At 41.1% G+C, this 16,461-nt stretch overlaps 1 protein-coding gene across 1 annotated transcript in view; it reads left to right on the top strand.

The window, feature by feature from the left end:
* STAG2 (STAG2 cohesin complex component) overlaps positions 1–15,679 on the top strand; it is a 159,883-nt gene extending 144,204 nt beyond the window's left edge. The window contains exons 29-35 of the mRNA XM_075835782.1: positions 7,622–7,750; positions 7,911–8,116; positions 8,220–8,409; positions 8,527–8,640; positions 9,066–9,192; positions 12,157–12,234; positions 13,879–15,679. Of these exons, the coding sequence (XP_075691897.1) occupies positions 7,622–7,750; positions 7,911–8,116; positions 8,220–8,409; positions 8,527–8,640; positions 9,066–9,192; positions 12,157–12,234; positions 13,879–13,902 (868 nt within the window). The 3' untranslated portion in view covers positions 13,903–15,679. The remainder of the gene's footprint in view (positions 1–7,621; positions 7,751–7,910; positions 8,117–8,219; positions 8,410–8,526; positions 8,641–9,065; positions 9,193–12,156; positions 12,235–13,878) is intronic.
* Positions 15,680–16,461: the final 782 nt, after the last annotated feature.

Raw genomic sequence — 16,461 nt, forward strand, 5'->3', positions numbered from 1 at the left:
TCATGTGGGCAGGCAGACCCTAATTCTTTTTAAAAGATAGGCTATCAATGTTTGAACGGCAGGGGTACAACCTCTGGGACCCCTGCCAATCAACAAAATATGAGGGTCGCAGCGCTTCTGTGAATGTTTCACCCACTGACAGCAAGTTGAGATATTGGAAACGAAAAGCATATTAGAAAGTTACATTACTTTTGCCTGATAAAGTGATTAAGCATTAAAGGGAATGTGTCGCTTTTAGTTAAACAGTTAGTGTATAAATAATTAAACATTGTTCTAATTTTTTTAATTTTTTCACGAGTCAGGAAATATTATAAATTAGATTCTAATTTATAACATTTCCCAGTGCTGGTCACTAGATGGAGCAATTCCCAAAATTGCAGCATTGGCATGTGGTAAAGCAACCACGTTGCTTTATGCTCCAAAATTTGAGAATACACACTCGCTCTAGTGAGCTCACAGAATCCCCCCTCCTTTATCCTGGCTAGTGCCAGGAGAAAGGAGGGGATTGAACGGTCAAACCTCCTACACTATGTGTCGCCATTTTTTGAGCGAACACAGTGTAGTAGGTTTACATACAGTAGTAATCACACACTTAAACACGTGCATACACAGAAATAACTTACCTGCTCCTACCGCCACCGCTCCCTCCGGTCCATCCGCTCCCTCCGCTCCAAGTGCTTGCTTCAGAACACAAGTCCGGAAGCCGCGACCGGAAGTAGTAATCTTACTGTCCGGCCGCGGCTTCCGGTCCACAAAATGGCGCCAGACGTCGCTCGGCTGAAGACCTTCAATTTGAACTCTGGGGCTTTGGGGCTGTATGTGCCGTATTCCATGTCTGTATGTGTCGTTAATCGACACATACAGAGATGGAGAAAAAAAATGGCAGCCCCCATAGACCAGAAAAAGTTAAAAAATAAAAAAAAGTAAAACACAAACACACAAATAAATAAAACATTTTTTATTTAAACACTAAAAGCAAATTGATATAAAAAAAAAATTTTTCCGCGACACTCGTCCTTTAAGGTAGGCCCCATGCACACGACCATAATAAACCTCAGTTTTTGCAGACCGCAAACGGATGGGTGTCCGTGCCATAGAAATGTTCAGAAAATTATGGAACATGTCCGTTGTTTTGCATTTTGCGGGCTGTGCTTCCATACTTTGTATGGCAGCACGGGCCGAAAATGCGTGTGGCAGTCGGCGGCCGGACGTGCCGGCAATCGCGGGCCGTGATTACGGGCACGACCGTGTGCATGGGGCCTAAATAAATATATATATATATATATATATATATATATATATATATATATATAATATATAAATTCTGCTTCGTTCTAAAATAGGAGCAAGAGGGTCCCCAGGTAGATATCAGTTGTTAAAGACTACTCCTATATAGAGTATCATATTGTGCCGGCCATGTGATAGCTTCATTTAACGAAGTAAGTTTCTTTTCTGTATAAGGTGGGCAAGCCAGTTATTTGTCACGTGGCCGTCCCCTTCTGATTCACTATGGATGTGTTGTGCTGTCTGGCTTATTGTTACATGTTTGCCCACTTGCTGATGTCTTCAAATTGGTACATAACTTAATTACAATGTAAATTAGTTGCATGTTATTCTATATTTTAAGATGATTGCCTGGACACTAGTGAACAGGATCACACCCGTTATATCACTGTTGCCTGTAAATTATGTTACTATGCAAAGCAGGTTGCAACATCAGTCATGACCACTTAAAGAGGCTCTGTCACCAGATTTTGCAACCCCTATCTGCTATTGCAGCAGATAGGCGCTGCAATGTAGATTACAGTAACGTTTTTATTTTAAAAAAAACGAGCATTTTTGGCCAAGTTATGACCATTTTTGTAGTTATGCAAATGAGGCTTGCAAAAGTACAACTGGGCGTGTTGAAAAGTAAAAGTCCAAGTGGGCGTGTATTATGTGCGTACATCGGGGCGTTTTTAATACTTTTACTAGCTGGGCGCTCTGAAGAGAAGTATCATCCACTTCTCTTCAGAACGCCCAGCTTCTGCCAGATCACGCTGTGACGTCACTCACAGGTCCTGCATCGTGTCAGACGAGCGAGGACACATCGGCACCAGAGGCTACAGTTGATTCTGCAGCAGCATCAGCAGGTAAGTAGCTACATCGACTTACCTGCTAACGCCGATGCTGCTGCAGAATCAACTGAAGCCTCTGGTGCCGATGTGGCCGACACGATGCAGGACCTGTGAGTGACGTCACAGATCTGCACTGCCAGAAGCTGGGCGTTCTGAAGAGAAGTGGATGATACTTCTCTTCAGAGCGCCCAGCTAGTAAAAGTATTAAAAACGCCCCGATGTACGCACATAATACACGCCCACTTGGACTTTTACAAGCCTCATTTGCATAACTACAAAAATGGTCATAACTTTGCCAAAAATGCTCGTTTTTTAAAAATAAAAACGTTACTGTAATCTACATTGCAGCGCCGATCTGCTGCAATAGCAGATAGGGGTTGCAAAATCTGGTGACAGAGCCTCTTTAAATTAGCAGGTTGTTTGGCCTGCTACTTGGCAGTGTTGTAGCTGTGTAGCCTGGACCTAAACTTCAGCTGCTATGTAGGTAGATGGTCTTTTGTTTCCTGGGAAGATGCTGACTGTGTTTTTCTGAAATGTGATTGACAATGTTGCTATGTCTGTCACTCTGATCCTAAATATTATCTATTCTTCTGACAGCCTCCACAATCTTTCTGTAAACAATATTAGCAATTTCTAATAAGTGTTGTACATTTAGTTTAATTTCTCTATATGTTAGTTGCTAAAACTGGTAGTATACTAACGTTTGCCAAGTTGAATGATTTTTTTTCCTATTTCACATCAGAATTGAGCAGCCCAATGGGTATATGCCCTAGCCACTAGGTGGAAACATTTTTTGGCTCATCCTACTCCAGTTCTAGACCTCCTATCTTTTATTTATTTTTTTCTTCACAAGTGGTAAAGGAGTCAGGGGTCAGACCCCTGTATTCCTCTCCCTTCTGTACAGGGTTTTTGTCACACTAGTCGGACTTCCCTGTGAGTGCAAGGAAACCAGCCAACACGTATATTTTACTCCCCTGCTAGTCACCCAGTCACCTTTCCATGAATTCCAGGTGAAAGGGGTGACCCTGCGTACACCTGTCTGTCATGTCACCTATGAAAGACCTATCCATATTATCTATATTAATTTTACTTTTGGCGCTTCTAGCTTAATGGAAACCAGTTAGGGGACGCAATCGTAGGATTCAATAAGTTCTGGGGGCACAATTTTAACCCTTCCGCGCTGATAAAATCAGCATCAGAGCAACGGGTGTTGGCAGCGGTACATTCAAAAATTTAGTCTGCACACCCACCTCTTATTGCGGGATTTGGTAAAAGGAGCTTTCAGCCCCTGTAGAACCTCTTCTGTGGCAGAGACTGGCTAAATTGCATCTACCTATCCCTCAGCGCGGGCATTTTCACTGAAAGAGAAGATTCTTTCTACTGACTGCATCTTCTGGCTGCCCCATAACGCTATTGCCGTTTTCAGGAAAACCTTTCCTTTTGGTTTTCACACCATCAAGACCATTTGTTGGGCACACAGGATCCTGGTAGAATAAGGACTGCCCCCCCCTTTTTTTTTCCACACAGATGCACACAAAAAAAACAAACTAGTGCATCCCCATTGGTAGAGTACGCTGGGCACTGCTCCATTGTCCTACATATCTCCAATACTATCCTATAGTGGTTGTACCTCAGTAGGGTTCTCTTTACCCTTTAGTTTAATTCCTCCCCTTCCTTTCTACCTTCTTTCGTTACCATGTCCTTGTGCCAGTAAGAGTTTTTACAGGCAACCAGGGCCTGCAGCGGTGGAAATTAACTTGAAGGCCCCATGCACACTAACATGCTTTTGCAGCCGCAATTCCCCTGAAAAATCACGGGTGAATTGAGGTCCCATTCATTTCTCATAGAAAATAATTCAAGCGGCCATGTGCACGGCGCTGCCATTTGCAGGCGGCTCACGGGTGACACTCCGCTACCAGCTGACCCGAAAATCACGGCTGTGCACATGGCTACGGTCGTGTGCATGAGGCCTAACTGTGCCTGCTGCAAGACAAGATTTCCATGCGGTCGATCTGGTGCGCTCCATTGTGTTTTGCCCCCAGGCCCTCCTGGGATTCCTTAGGCGTTACTGGCCAAGATGCAGCACCACCCCTTCACGACTGCCATACGGCTATATACGTTCTAACTGCCAATGCCCCGTGCAGTTAGTACGTATATAGACGTTTGCAGCGTGCATCAGGGTTTAATGAGTGCAGAAGCTGCTTTAGCGTGAGCAGCCCAGCACTAATCTGTGTCAGCTTTCTTTACAAGTGCCCTCACATCTTTGACTTAATTTCATAAAACAAACGTGTTTTTTTTAATGAAACTAAACTTACAAGTGCAGCACTGCTCACAAGCTGGGCTGGAACAGTGAGAAGTGTATAACGCTGATTGGTCAGCCTCATACAGTCCTCTGTACAACGCCCACTTGGTCAAAAGTAAAAACACACCCAGTTGGTCATTAAGAAACTAAGTAGCATAAATCTAAAATTGCTCATAACTTGCTCAAAAATGATCGTTTTTCAAAATAAAAACCACTGTTATGTACATATCAGCGCCAATCCGATTATGTAGGAGATAGGGCACTTATAATCTGGTGACAGAGCCTCTTTAATATGTCGTGTTGTGCGGAGGGATGTATGGAGCGGGCTCACGTGCTGAGCCCATGCCATATGTTGCGGGAGTCAGCTGTGTATTACAGCTGACACCCAGGACTAACGGACAGGAACAGCGATCGCGCTTCTACCTGGGTGTCTGTGAATACCCTTCATAAGGTCTATTGATTTAACTTGCGTTAGGCACGTCACATGGTAGATTCCTTCTTTGCCCACGCTCTGAGACTGCTTTAGGACCTTTCTAAAGGGAAACAAAATCTCGTTTACCTCGTAATCTCGCGAGATTACGCGTGGCTTGCTGGAATCTCACAGAAAAGATTCAGAAGTGTCAGGATTCTGAATACACATGACGTCCAGGCTGGAGGTCATGTGTATTCATTATCAGGACACTTGTGTATGCGGCTGCACATCGTTCTAGTAAGAACACTATGTGCTGTGTAAATGAATGGAGAGGAGTGAATGATGCTGATTGGTCAAAAAAACAAACGTTACTGGTATCTACATTGCAGCGCCGATCACATGCAATAGGAGATAGGGATTTGAGAATCTGGTGACCGAGCCTCTTTAAAACCAGTTCCTGCTACGCCTTCTTCAACATGAAGGTCTGTCCCCACTCAAGTCTCTTGCTCAAGTAGGGGGTGTGACTTCTCTAATTTCAGGAGGTCCGACTGGCTTTTGTTAACATTGCTTGGTTCTGCTAGTTTGTGTCGGGATACAAGATAGAATTAATGTCCCTCCCTCTAGAAAGGTTCTTCCCTTCAACACCACCTCACTCTCCCCTACGTGCTTTCACTCTTTTCGAAGCTCTAGATTCTCTCTTCCTACCTAGAGTGGTCACTCGACTTTTGTCTGCGAAACACTTCTAAAGGTTTTATTCAAACCTTTTAATGGATCCCATAACTGACAGTTCAGTGAGGCCCATTCTCGATCTAAAGAAACTAAAACTCCCGTAGGTTCTATATAGAGTCCTTGAGGTTAGTATTAGCGTCCATGGAGATTATCTGTCATCCATATACGAACATAACACTTACGTTGACATACTCATTGCAAGATCAAATCAGCGTTTTAGTTGATTCACAGTCAGCCCATGTAATTTTCAAGACGTAGCCCTTTTGTCTATAGCTAGCCACTGCGCTCAGAGTATTCACCAAGTTGATGACCACAATCATGGCACATCTGTGTTACAGGGGAATTGTTATAATTCCTTACCTGGTTGATACTCTGGTGAAGGTCCCTTCCAGGCAGGGCAACCTCTATAGCGCCACACACTGCCGTCCCTGTAGATAGCGCCACACACTGCCGTCCCTGTAGATAGCGCCACACACTGCCGTCCCTGTAGATAGCGCCACACACTGCCGTCCCTGTAGATAGCGCCACACACTGCCGTCCCTGTAGATGGCGCCACACACTGCCGTCCCTGTAGATGGCGCCACACACTGCCGTCCCTGTAGATGGCGCCACACACTGCCGTCCCTGTAGATAGCGCCACACACTGCCGTCCCTGTAGATAGCGCCACACACTGCCGTCCCTGTAGATAGCGCCACACACTGCCGTCCCTGTAGATAGCGCCACACACTGCCGTCCCTGTAGATAGCGCCACACACTGCCGTCCCTGTAGATAGCGCCACACACTGCCGTCCCTGTAGATAGCGCCACACACTGCCGTCCCTGTAGATAGCGCCACACACTGCCGTCCCTGTAGATAGCGCCACACACTGCCGTCCCTGTAGATAGCGCCACACACTGCCGTCCCTGTAGATAGCGCCACACACTGCCGTCCCTGTAGATAGCGCCACACACTGCCGTCCCTGTAGATAGCGCCACACACTGCCGTCCCTGTAGATAGCGCCACACACTGCCGTCCCTGTAGATAGCGCCACACACTGCCGTCCCTGTAGATAGCGCCACACACTGCCGTCCCTGTAGATAGCGCCACACACTGCCGTCCCTGTAGATAGCGCCACACACTGCCGTCCCTGTAGATAGCGCCACACACTGCCGTCCCTGTAGATAGCGCCACACACTGCCGTCCCTGTAGATAGCGCCACACACTGCCGTCCCTGTAGATAGCGCCACACACTGCCGTCCCTGTAGATAGCGCCACACACTGCCGTCCCTGTAGATAGCGCCACACACTGCCGTCCCTGTAGATAGCGCCACACACTGCCGTCCCTGTAGATAGCGCCACACACTGCCGTCCCTGTAGATAGCGCCACACACTGCCGTCCCTGTAGATAGCGCCACACACTGCCGTCCCTGTAGATAGCGCCACACACTGCCGTCCCTGTAGATAGCGCCACACACTGCCGTCCCTGTAGATAGCGCCACACACAGCTCTTATGTCAGTTCAACATCCTCTGGTGCTGCTTTTGGATTCCCCTCGGTGCTGTGTCCCACAAATACAAGAGAATCAGATTTTTCTGCTCCTGCAAAATCTTTTTCTCTTTGGGATCTGTATCCTCTATTGAATCCATCTGCTATTTTTTGCCAATGGGTTTGAGTCTCAAGTTGTTTTTAATTTTCCTTCTCTTTGCGACTAGAATACGGTTTATTTCAGTTATGTTTTACGTTTTTTATTGCAGTTGATCTCTTTTGATCCAACTGCTTTTGCACAAACTGATTAGCCTAATGTTTGTAGGAGGGACATAGCTGGAGCAGGAGGAGCCAACACTTTTTTTTTTTTTCTGTTCTACTACGTAATGTCCGCCTCCTAGATTCAAGGGCATATACCCATGGTGCTGTGTCCCTAATGAATCTAACGAGTAGGATTTTACGGTGTGTACAAAAAATATATTTTCGTTTGTACATCCTGGGTAACGAGGAGTAAAGTTGCTTTAAAACCAAATTTTATTACGTGTTTTTTTGGGTTTTTCAATAATCTAAACATATATTGTGTTTACTTTTTATAGGGATGGAATAGAATTTGCCTTTAAAGAGCCAAGCCCACAGGGAGAGGTTCACCCACCTCTAAACATGGCTTTCCTTGACATTCTCAGTGAGTTTTCATCTAAACTGCTAAGACAGGACAAGAGAACGGTGTAAGTACTTTTAACGCTTGCTATATCGTGATAAGTCATTGTTTTTCTATACTGTATACTAATATATACTATGCATCAAAATATGAATTGCATTTGAGACCCTAAAAACATTATTATTGTTTATATATAAAATGTTGTTTTTTTTTGTTTTGTTTTTTAGATATGCGTATTTGGAAAAGTTTATGACATTTCAAATGTCTCTCAGAAGAGAGGATGTCTGGCTACCACTCATGTCTTATAGAAACTCTTTATTAGCTGGAGGAGATGATGATACCATGTCTGTTATGAGTGGAATGAGCGGCCGAGGCTCTTCAGTAAGGAGTAAAAAAACAAAACCAGCAACAGGCAAACGGAAAATACCAGAAGGTATATCAGAAGTAGAAAGTGTATTAAATCTTACTGTTTTCTTGTTACAATGTAATATTTATACTTCTGAATCTTTTTTTTTTTTTTTTTTTTATAATCTTAGCTGAAGAGAGTAGTAGCAGTGAAAGTATGTGGCTAAACCGGGAGCAAACCATGAATACACCAGTCATGATGCAAACTCCACAGCTAACATCCACCATCATGAGAGAACCCAAGCGATTGCGGCCAGAAGAAAGTTACATGCCAGTTTACCCAATGCAGCCTGAGCATCACCAACCTTCAATTGATTATAAGTAGGTGTTGGTGACAAAATTCCTTAAGCTGTGTATTGCTTTTTGGTTTTTTTCTTGACATAAAATGTGATCAAGCAAGATTGATAATAATATTAGCCTCTATGAAATTATGTTCAGTACACAGGTAACGTGGATGCTTGCTCAACGACAACAAGAAGAAGTAGCAAGGCAACATCAAGAGAGAGCTGCAATGAATTATGTGAAGCTGCGAACTAATCTACAACAAGCCATGTAAGAAACTATTTGTGGAGTCGGACTAGATTTGAAATCTCAAACACCACATACACATTTAAGGATTTTTATTTTAAATGAAAATTTGCCTCCGTTGTTTCTTTACAGGTGAAAATATTGTTGTAGTATTGTTTAGGCTTCGTTTTAGCATTACTAAATCTGATTCTTTTTAGAGCTGCTGACTTGAGATCGATCATTCCATACTATGGGATATCTTCTTTTCAGCCCCACTGTTTGGCACTTTTGAGTGCTCTGATCTGTGTAATTTTACCCACTGCTATATCTTGCCGTATAAATCTGATGTACCTATTTTTTATTTATTTTTTAAATTGTAGGGTCAATTTTTTTTCATGGTTTTGTCCATGTGCTGTGCATTTTTAATATACATATTCATACCATGTTGTTTTTTTTGGGTTTTTTTTAAGACGGCGTAACCCTGGGCTAATGGAAGATGATGAAGAACCAATCGTTGAAGATGTAATGATGTCATCTGATGGCAGAATTGAGGACCTTAATGAGGGCATGGACTTTGACACAATGGATATAGACTTAGTAAGTAAATATTGATGTTTAATTTTTTATAAATTTATGTATAAAAGTAATATAAATTTATATAATATTTAGATCCGTCCTAGTTGTTATGATGCCTTAAAGATCAGAATAGAGCCTTTAAGAGGCTCTGTCACCAGATTATAAATGCCCTATCTCCTACATAATCTGATCGGCGCTGTAATGTAGATCACAACAGTGATTTTTATTTTGAAAACCGATCATATTTGAGCAAGTTATGAGCAATTTTAGATTTATGCTAATTAGTTTCTTAATGACCAACTGGACGTGTTTTTACTTTTGACCAAGTGGGCGTTGTGGAGAGAAGTGTATGTGGTCACTGATTGGTCAGCCTATCAGACTCATACACTTCTCATTGTTCCAGCCCAGCATGATCCACAGCACAGTGTGATTGTGCAGTGAAAGAAGCTGGACTGGAACAATGAGAAGTGTATGAAGCTGATTGGTCAGCCTCATACACTTCTCTCCACAACGCCCACTTGGTCAAAAGTAAAAACACGCCCAGTTGGGCATTAAGAAACTAAATCTAAAATTGCTCATAACTTGCTCAAAAATGATAGTTTTTCAAAATAAAAAAACACTGCTGTTATCTACATTCCAGCGCAGATCAGATTATGTAGGGGACAGGGCACTTATAATCTGCTGACAGAGCCTCTTTAAATAAAACATAAAAAATAACATTTTAAAAGAATGGTTTTGAAGTAAAAATAAACGCATGTAAAGAAACTACAGTGTGGCGTGGAAGGAAGGTACTAATAAGTAACACTAGAGGGAAGGGTGTGTGTGTGTGTGTGTGTGTGTGTGTGTGTGTGTGTGTGTGTGTGTGTGTGTGTGTGTGTGTACGTGTGTGTGTGTACGTCTACAGGCTCTCAGAGCTGTCTTTTGTAAATGCCTGTAAGGAATACCCTACCAAGTTATTTTTCTTATTACTATTTACAGGCACAGTGTGCTGACCTCCAGAAGTATGGCAGTACATTGAAAGTTAAATTTTTTTAAAAAGTTAGAGGTGTTCCAGGTAAAAACATGTTTTAGCTGCTGTAACTGTTATAATGTGGGTACTCGCCTGTATATGGATGTTCCGGCAGTCAGATGCGCTCTTGCGCAGTTTCCAATGGCGGTCACATTGCCACAGAACTCTGTTCACCAGTGTCGAGCTGATGAGGTGGGCGGGCCACCGTGAGCTTTTATATATTTTTTTCCTAAACTATTCCTCGCCATCCATGCTACTTGGACCTCTCCTTCACCTTCTTATCCATGCTACCTGAACTCTTTCTTCTTTTCTTTTTTTATTCATGCTGCCTGAATCCCTCCCTCTCTTCCTGCTCTCCATTCGAGCATTGCAACCTGATCCCTCTTCTTTTCCTCCTCTCCAATAGCGCAGCCCACGCCTTCCCTCTCCTCCTCTCCATCCATGCAGTGCAATTCATTCGCCTAACTATTAGTTCGATAAAATATTAGCAGATACAGTGTGATCGTGCTGTCACCTAAAACTATCACACTGAGGAGCCGATAGGTCAGTGATACAACGGCGCATGCGCCTGACATGGGGAGACCAAATGGAGGGGATGTATTAGGGTTACATGCTGCTGTGATGTGCCGACGACTCAGGGGCATGTTTAGCCCGGTAACGTAGGCGAGTGGTGGATGTTACCACTGACTACCAATTTACTGTGGGGGCTGATGTGGTCACATGATTGTAACTGAATATAAAAGAACGGCACATCTGACCAAAGGAGCCTCCACAAGTGAGTGAACCCTATAACAGTTGCAGCGACTAATATATGTTTGTACCCGGAGAACACCTGTAATTAAAAAAAATCTAATGTTAGAAAACTAGTTAAAATGACGCGTATAACCTATTTATTTTTCCCATAAGTTAAGTTTTGGTTAAAGAGGCTCTGTCACCAGATTTTGCAACCCCTATCTGCTATTGCAGCAGATCGGCGCTGCAATGTAGATTACAGTAACGTTTTTATTTTTAAAAAACGAGCATTTTTGGCCAAGTTATGACCATTTTTGTATTTATGCAAATGAGGCTTGCAAAAGTCCAAGTGGGCGTGTTTAAAGTATAAGTCCAACTGGGCGTGTATTATGTGTGTTACATCTGGGTGTGTTTACTACTTTTACGAGCTGGGCATTCTGACGAGAAGTATCATCCACTTCTGTTCGTTAACACCCAGCTTCTGGCAGTGCAGACACAGCGTGTTCTCGAGAGATCACGCTGTGTCGTCACTCACAGGTCCTGCATCGTGTCAGACGAGCGAGGACACCGGCACCAGAGGCTTCAGTTGATTCTGCAGCAGCATCGGCGTTTGCAGGTAAGTAGCTACATCGACTTACCTGCAAACGCTGATGCTGCTGCAGAATCAACTGTAGCCTCTGGTGCCGATGTGGCCGACACGATGTAGGACCTGGGGCAGGAAGTGAGTGACGTCACAGCGTGATCTCTCGAGAACACGCTGTGTGTCTGCACTGCCAGAAGCTGGGCGTTGTGAAGAGAAGTGGATGATACTTCTCGTCAGAACGCCCAGCTAGTAAAAGAAGTAAAAACGCCCCGATGTACGCACATAATACACGCCCAGTTGTACTTTTACTGTAAACACGCCCACTTGGACTTTTGCAAGCCTCATTTGCATAAATACAAAAATGGTAATAACTTGGCCAAAAATGCTCGTTTTTAAAAAATAAAAAAAACGTTACTGTAATCTCCATTGCAGCGCCGATCTGCTGCAATAGCAGATAGGGGTTGCAAAATCTGGTGACAGAGCCTCTTTAACATAAACTGTATGAAGTAACCCTCACAAAACTGAAGCAGATTTACTATACACATAAAGGCATGTGAGTTTTGCGTTGGTGTTTTTGTTTCCCCCACCCATTTCACAGTATGTATAACGCAATTTTACTTCGTAATTGAAGTGTGTATTCAACTTGTTTCCTTTTCTTTAGCCGCCATCTAAAAACAGACGAGAAAGAACAGAACTCAAACCTGATTTCTTTGATCCTGCTTCAATCATGGATGAATCTGTAAGCCTAAAATACATAATCCCTGCTATTCTAAAAATAATGAAATAAATGTGCTTTGTAAATGTATTAAAAGAACTTCATGTTTGGTATATCCATTGAAAAGTACCCATTTAAAAATGTAACTAAAGATTGGAAGGGGCTATACTCGATCTGTGTAATGAAACTTTGTAGTCAGTCATTTACAGGAATGTGTTGTCCGTGCATATTTTGGATACGTAACCACTAACCAACAAACTTTATTCTCTAGAGCAGATTTATTTTTTTAGAATTTGACTCGTGTGTGTATGTGTATATATATATATATATATATGTATGTGTGTGGTATGTATGTACATGTAAATGTTGCTCTGATGAAACAGACTGCCAATCATAGTTGGCTAGTTGTTTGTAAACAAAACAACTTCTTACTGCCTTAAAATTACTATCAAATCCAACAGACTTATGAGGAAGAATGAAAATAACTCTTAAGGCCTCATTCACACGACTGCGTATTTGCGTCCACAATTTATCTGCATTTTTGCAGAGAAATTGCTGATCCGTTTATTACTATGACCCCATGCAAACGACCACATCGTTTTCACAGATCCATGCTGGGGCCACGAATCCGGACCGCAGAAACTCAGGACGTGTCATTTTACAGTCCGGATTTGCGGGTTCACACCCAATATGAAATTGATGTGAATCCTGATGACACGTGGATGCACAACAAAGGTTTTTTGCGGTCCATTGGACCGCAAAGGACCTGTGTTTTTGCCAACCTCAAAACAAATGCGCTCGTTTCCATGAGGCCTAAGCAAGGGTGCTGCAATGTTATGCCAAGTGCAGAGCCTGAAGGGGGTGGTGGAGCACACGTGGATTTAAAGAACACCACAGAGAGATCCTTTTGCATTCACCCCAGGCCCTGCAGTAGGCACAATACAGAGAATCAGTTTTGCCCTAAGCGTTATTTTAAGTAATCTCATCAAATGTTTGCTTTATGTACCTAGTAAGTGTTCAATTTTATTTAACTACTGGTCCATCATCTGAGAATCCCATTTATTGTTAGATGGAAGGACACACGACCTTCCGAAGCTTTCTCCTGACAATGATACATAAACGTGAACATACACTTAAAACATGGATGGTTTTCAATCCAATGGTGTGAGCTTGTGTGAAGCCTGTTTGGTCTTCATGTGACTAGGAAAATATCTATATCTAAATAGTTTTTTTATTAATTTGTGGGCTTAATTTATAATCAATTAGTTCTCAGAACCGTATGTTAACCGTTCCTATAAATACATTAAGATACTTTACCAAACATACACAGAAAACACACAAGAAAAGTTTGTTAAACCACTTCACGTAGAATAATACATGTTTTCCCAAATTGTAAGTGAATAGACTTACCATTGAAAATATTTTGTCATTCACTACAATAGACAGCTGATGGCAGCAAAACACATCTTCACAGGTATAGATCTCTTCCCATAACATTTCATTGTTTGTATTTATTTTTTGAACTTGCTTTTGTACTTTTATTTTGCTACACTCAAACGTAAAGCCTCTTTTTTTTTATTTTATTTTTATATTTTAGTTTTCCATTTCTATCTCTCCATATTTTTACATACTCCTAACTTCCATTTGTTTTTTTTTTCTTCTCTCTAGGTTCTTGGGGTATCAATGTTTTAATACCAGTTCATCTATCAACTCTGTGGTGAAGTTTTTTTTAAATGGAAGAGAAAGTTTTTAATTACAGTTTTGTGGTAGATCAGATGAAATTCTGTACAGAATTTTCTCTAATGAGAATTTGATATGCTTACCAAGATTAAGTGCATTGAGGGGCAGTTTTGAATGCCTGAAAATAACTATAAAGGACAAGTAAACAGTTTGCAAATAAGCTACAATGTATTATTTTGGAAAATAAATCTTTTATTTATATATATATATTTAGGTTGTCCAGTTATGACCCCACGCCCCCCCCCCCTTTTTGTTTTGTTTCCAATGTCGATAACAAGAGCAAAATCCTGCCAGTGAATAGTGTTGGCTTTGTTAACACTATGGGAAATGATCTGGTATGGTTATAAATAATTTTCCTTATATTTTTTTAACATCATGCCATTTTTAATTCGTATTCAATATGTTGCGAACAGTTAATTTTTACCATTTTAGTTTTAAATGCATATGCCCATTTTTTTTATACTGTGTTAATGGAAAGGAGCCTTACCGAAAGCCTTTTTCAGATGGTTAGCCGCCCGAAGGTATCAAAACATAACCATGCTTACTCATTAACCAACCTAAAAGTTTGCTTGTCCTTTAAGAAACATGTAATGTCGTGAAAATCCTTCCAGTAGTGCCACTGTATTTTGTCTCCAAATAAAAAGAAGCTTCTTGTAGTATGTTTGCAGAAAAAAACAAAACTTTAAACAAATTATACAGCTTATTAGAGTGTGGGAATAGGGTTCTAAATTTTAAATAAAATGATATATATATATATATAAATTGGTGCTGATTTTATAATTGCGCAGTTTGTTTAGTTTTTTTCTTACTTTTAAATTCCAAGTTAAAAATGAGGTTTCAGAAATATATTGAAAGTTTTAACAATGTTTAAAATAGTTGAAGCGTGAATATTCGCTTTAAAATGATTTTTAAATTTGTATTTTATATTGTTTTATCTATTTGTCTTTGCAAGCAGTCTTCAGGTTAAGTATACTTCCAGCAGGTTACATACAGTACATTCTTTTTCTATTTTTAAATTAGTTTAAAAACTTTAGGAAACTCCTTAACACTTAGCTTTATTCTATAAAAGCTTTGTTCTACACATCATCCTTAGTTCACAACTAATAGTCAACATTCACCATCTGACATCAACTCATTTTGCCAGGCTTAGGCAGCTAGACATTAAAGTAAATTTAACTTATATTTCATGTGTATATTTTTGTCAGTTGTCTTTCATTTTCTGAGGTTTAAAGTCATTCCATGCCTTGTGCTTGCAATACACAAACTTCTCTTGTGTTAAAAAAAATAAAATAAAAAAAATGCTGTGTAAAACCTGTAACAATCACATTAGGCTGTGGTAGCCAAAAACCATAAGTTATCTAGAGAATTCTAAAATATAATTTCTTGACCATCATAGTTGTAACACAAAAACTGATATGTCTAAATCATGTTACATAATTTCTCAATGTCTGAAATGACTGCCAACCCTACCTTCACACCACTGCATTTATTAGAACTGCTGAAAATACTGTGTATATACCATTTTAAACTTACGTTGATTTCTTTCTTACTCTAAGCAGAGTATATCTTTGTGAAAGCAGTTCCTACAGCTTTGTTTTCAACCAGCTAAAATGTTTTATATATTTACCTAACCTGTTGTCCTCCACATTCTATTGTCCTCTGTACCGTTTTCTGATTTGTATTTATGTCTTGAGACAGTAACTTTTTGAATAAAAATAAACCTACAGTATTTCATGTGTAATTCTATTTCATTTTTATGTCTTACAAGATCGTTATTTGATTTTTACCAAGCCGGAATTGATGATTTTTATTTTAGTGGTATGTCTCATTGTAAGGGGCAACATCCGTGTTTACTTTCCTTTTCTTATGACTGTGCAGTAGAAAAACAGAGCGATGTTTCTGTTAAACAGCCACATAGATTTCAATGGGATTTTTCTGATGGCAAATGCCATCAGTTTTCTTTAGTCAGCCTCTGTAACGTCAAGTTTGTTGTTTTTGCGGGTGGTGAAAATAGATTTGTGATGCATCTGTTTGGATTTATACGCCTCACTGATATTTAGGGTATGTTCACACGGCTTAGCAAAATACGTCTGAAAATACGGAGCGGTTTTCAGGCGTAAACAGCTCCTGATTTTCAGAAGTTTTTGTAACTACTCGCATTTTTCTCGGCATATTTTACAGACGTTATTGGAGCTCTTTTTCAATGGAGTCAATGAAAAACTGCTCCAAAAACGTCCCAAGAAGTGACATGCACTTTTTTTTCGCGGGCGTCGTTTGACAGCGACGCGTAAAATAACACCTCGTGGGAACAGAACATCGTAAAACCCATTGAAGGCAATGGGCAGATGTTTGTAGGCGTAATGGAGCCGTTTTTTCAGGCCCGAATTACGTCTGAAAACAGTGCGTGTGAACCCTTAAAGGAGGAGCAACAGCACTTTTCTCTGAAAAATCCTGACAAAATTATTTTGCACAGTAACCATTTAACTCTTCTCAATTCCCCAACGCTGCGCT

Source organism: Rhinoderma darwinii, chromosome 8 (assembly GCF_050947455.1).
Source record: "Rhinoderma darwinii isolate aRhiDar2 chromosome 8, aRhiDar2.hap1, whole genome shotgun sequence".
In the NCBI taxonomy this organism is placed as follows: Eukaryota; Metazoa; Chordata; class Amphibia; order Anura; family Rhinodermatidae; genus Rhinoderma; species Rhinoderma darwinii.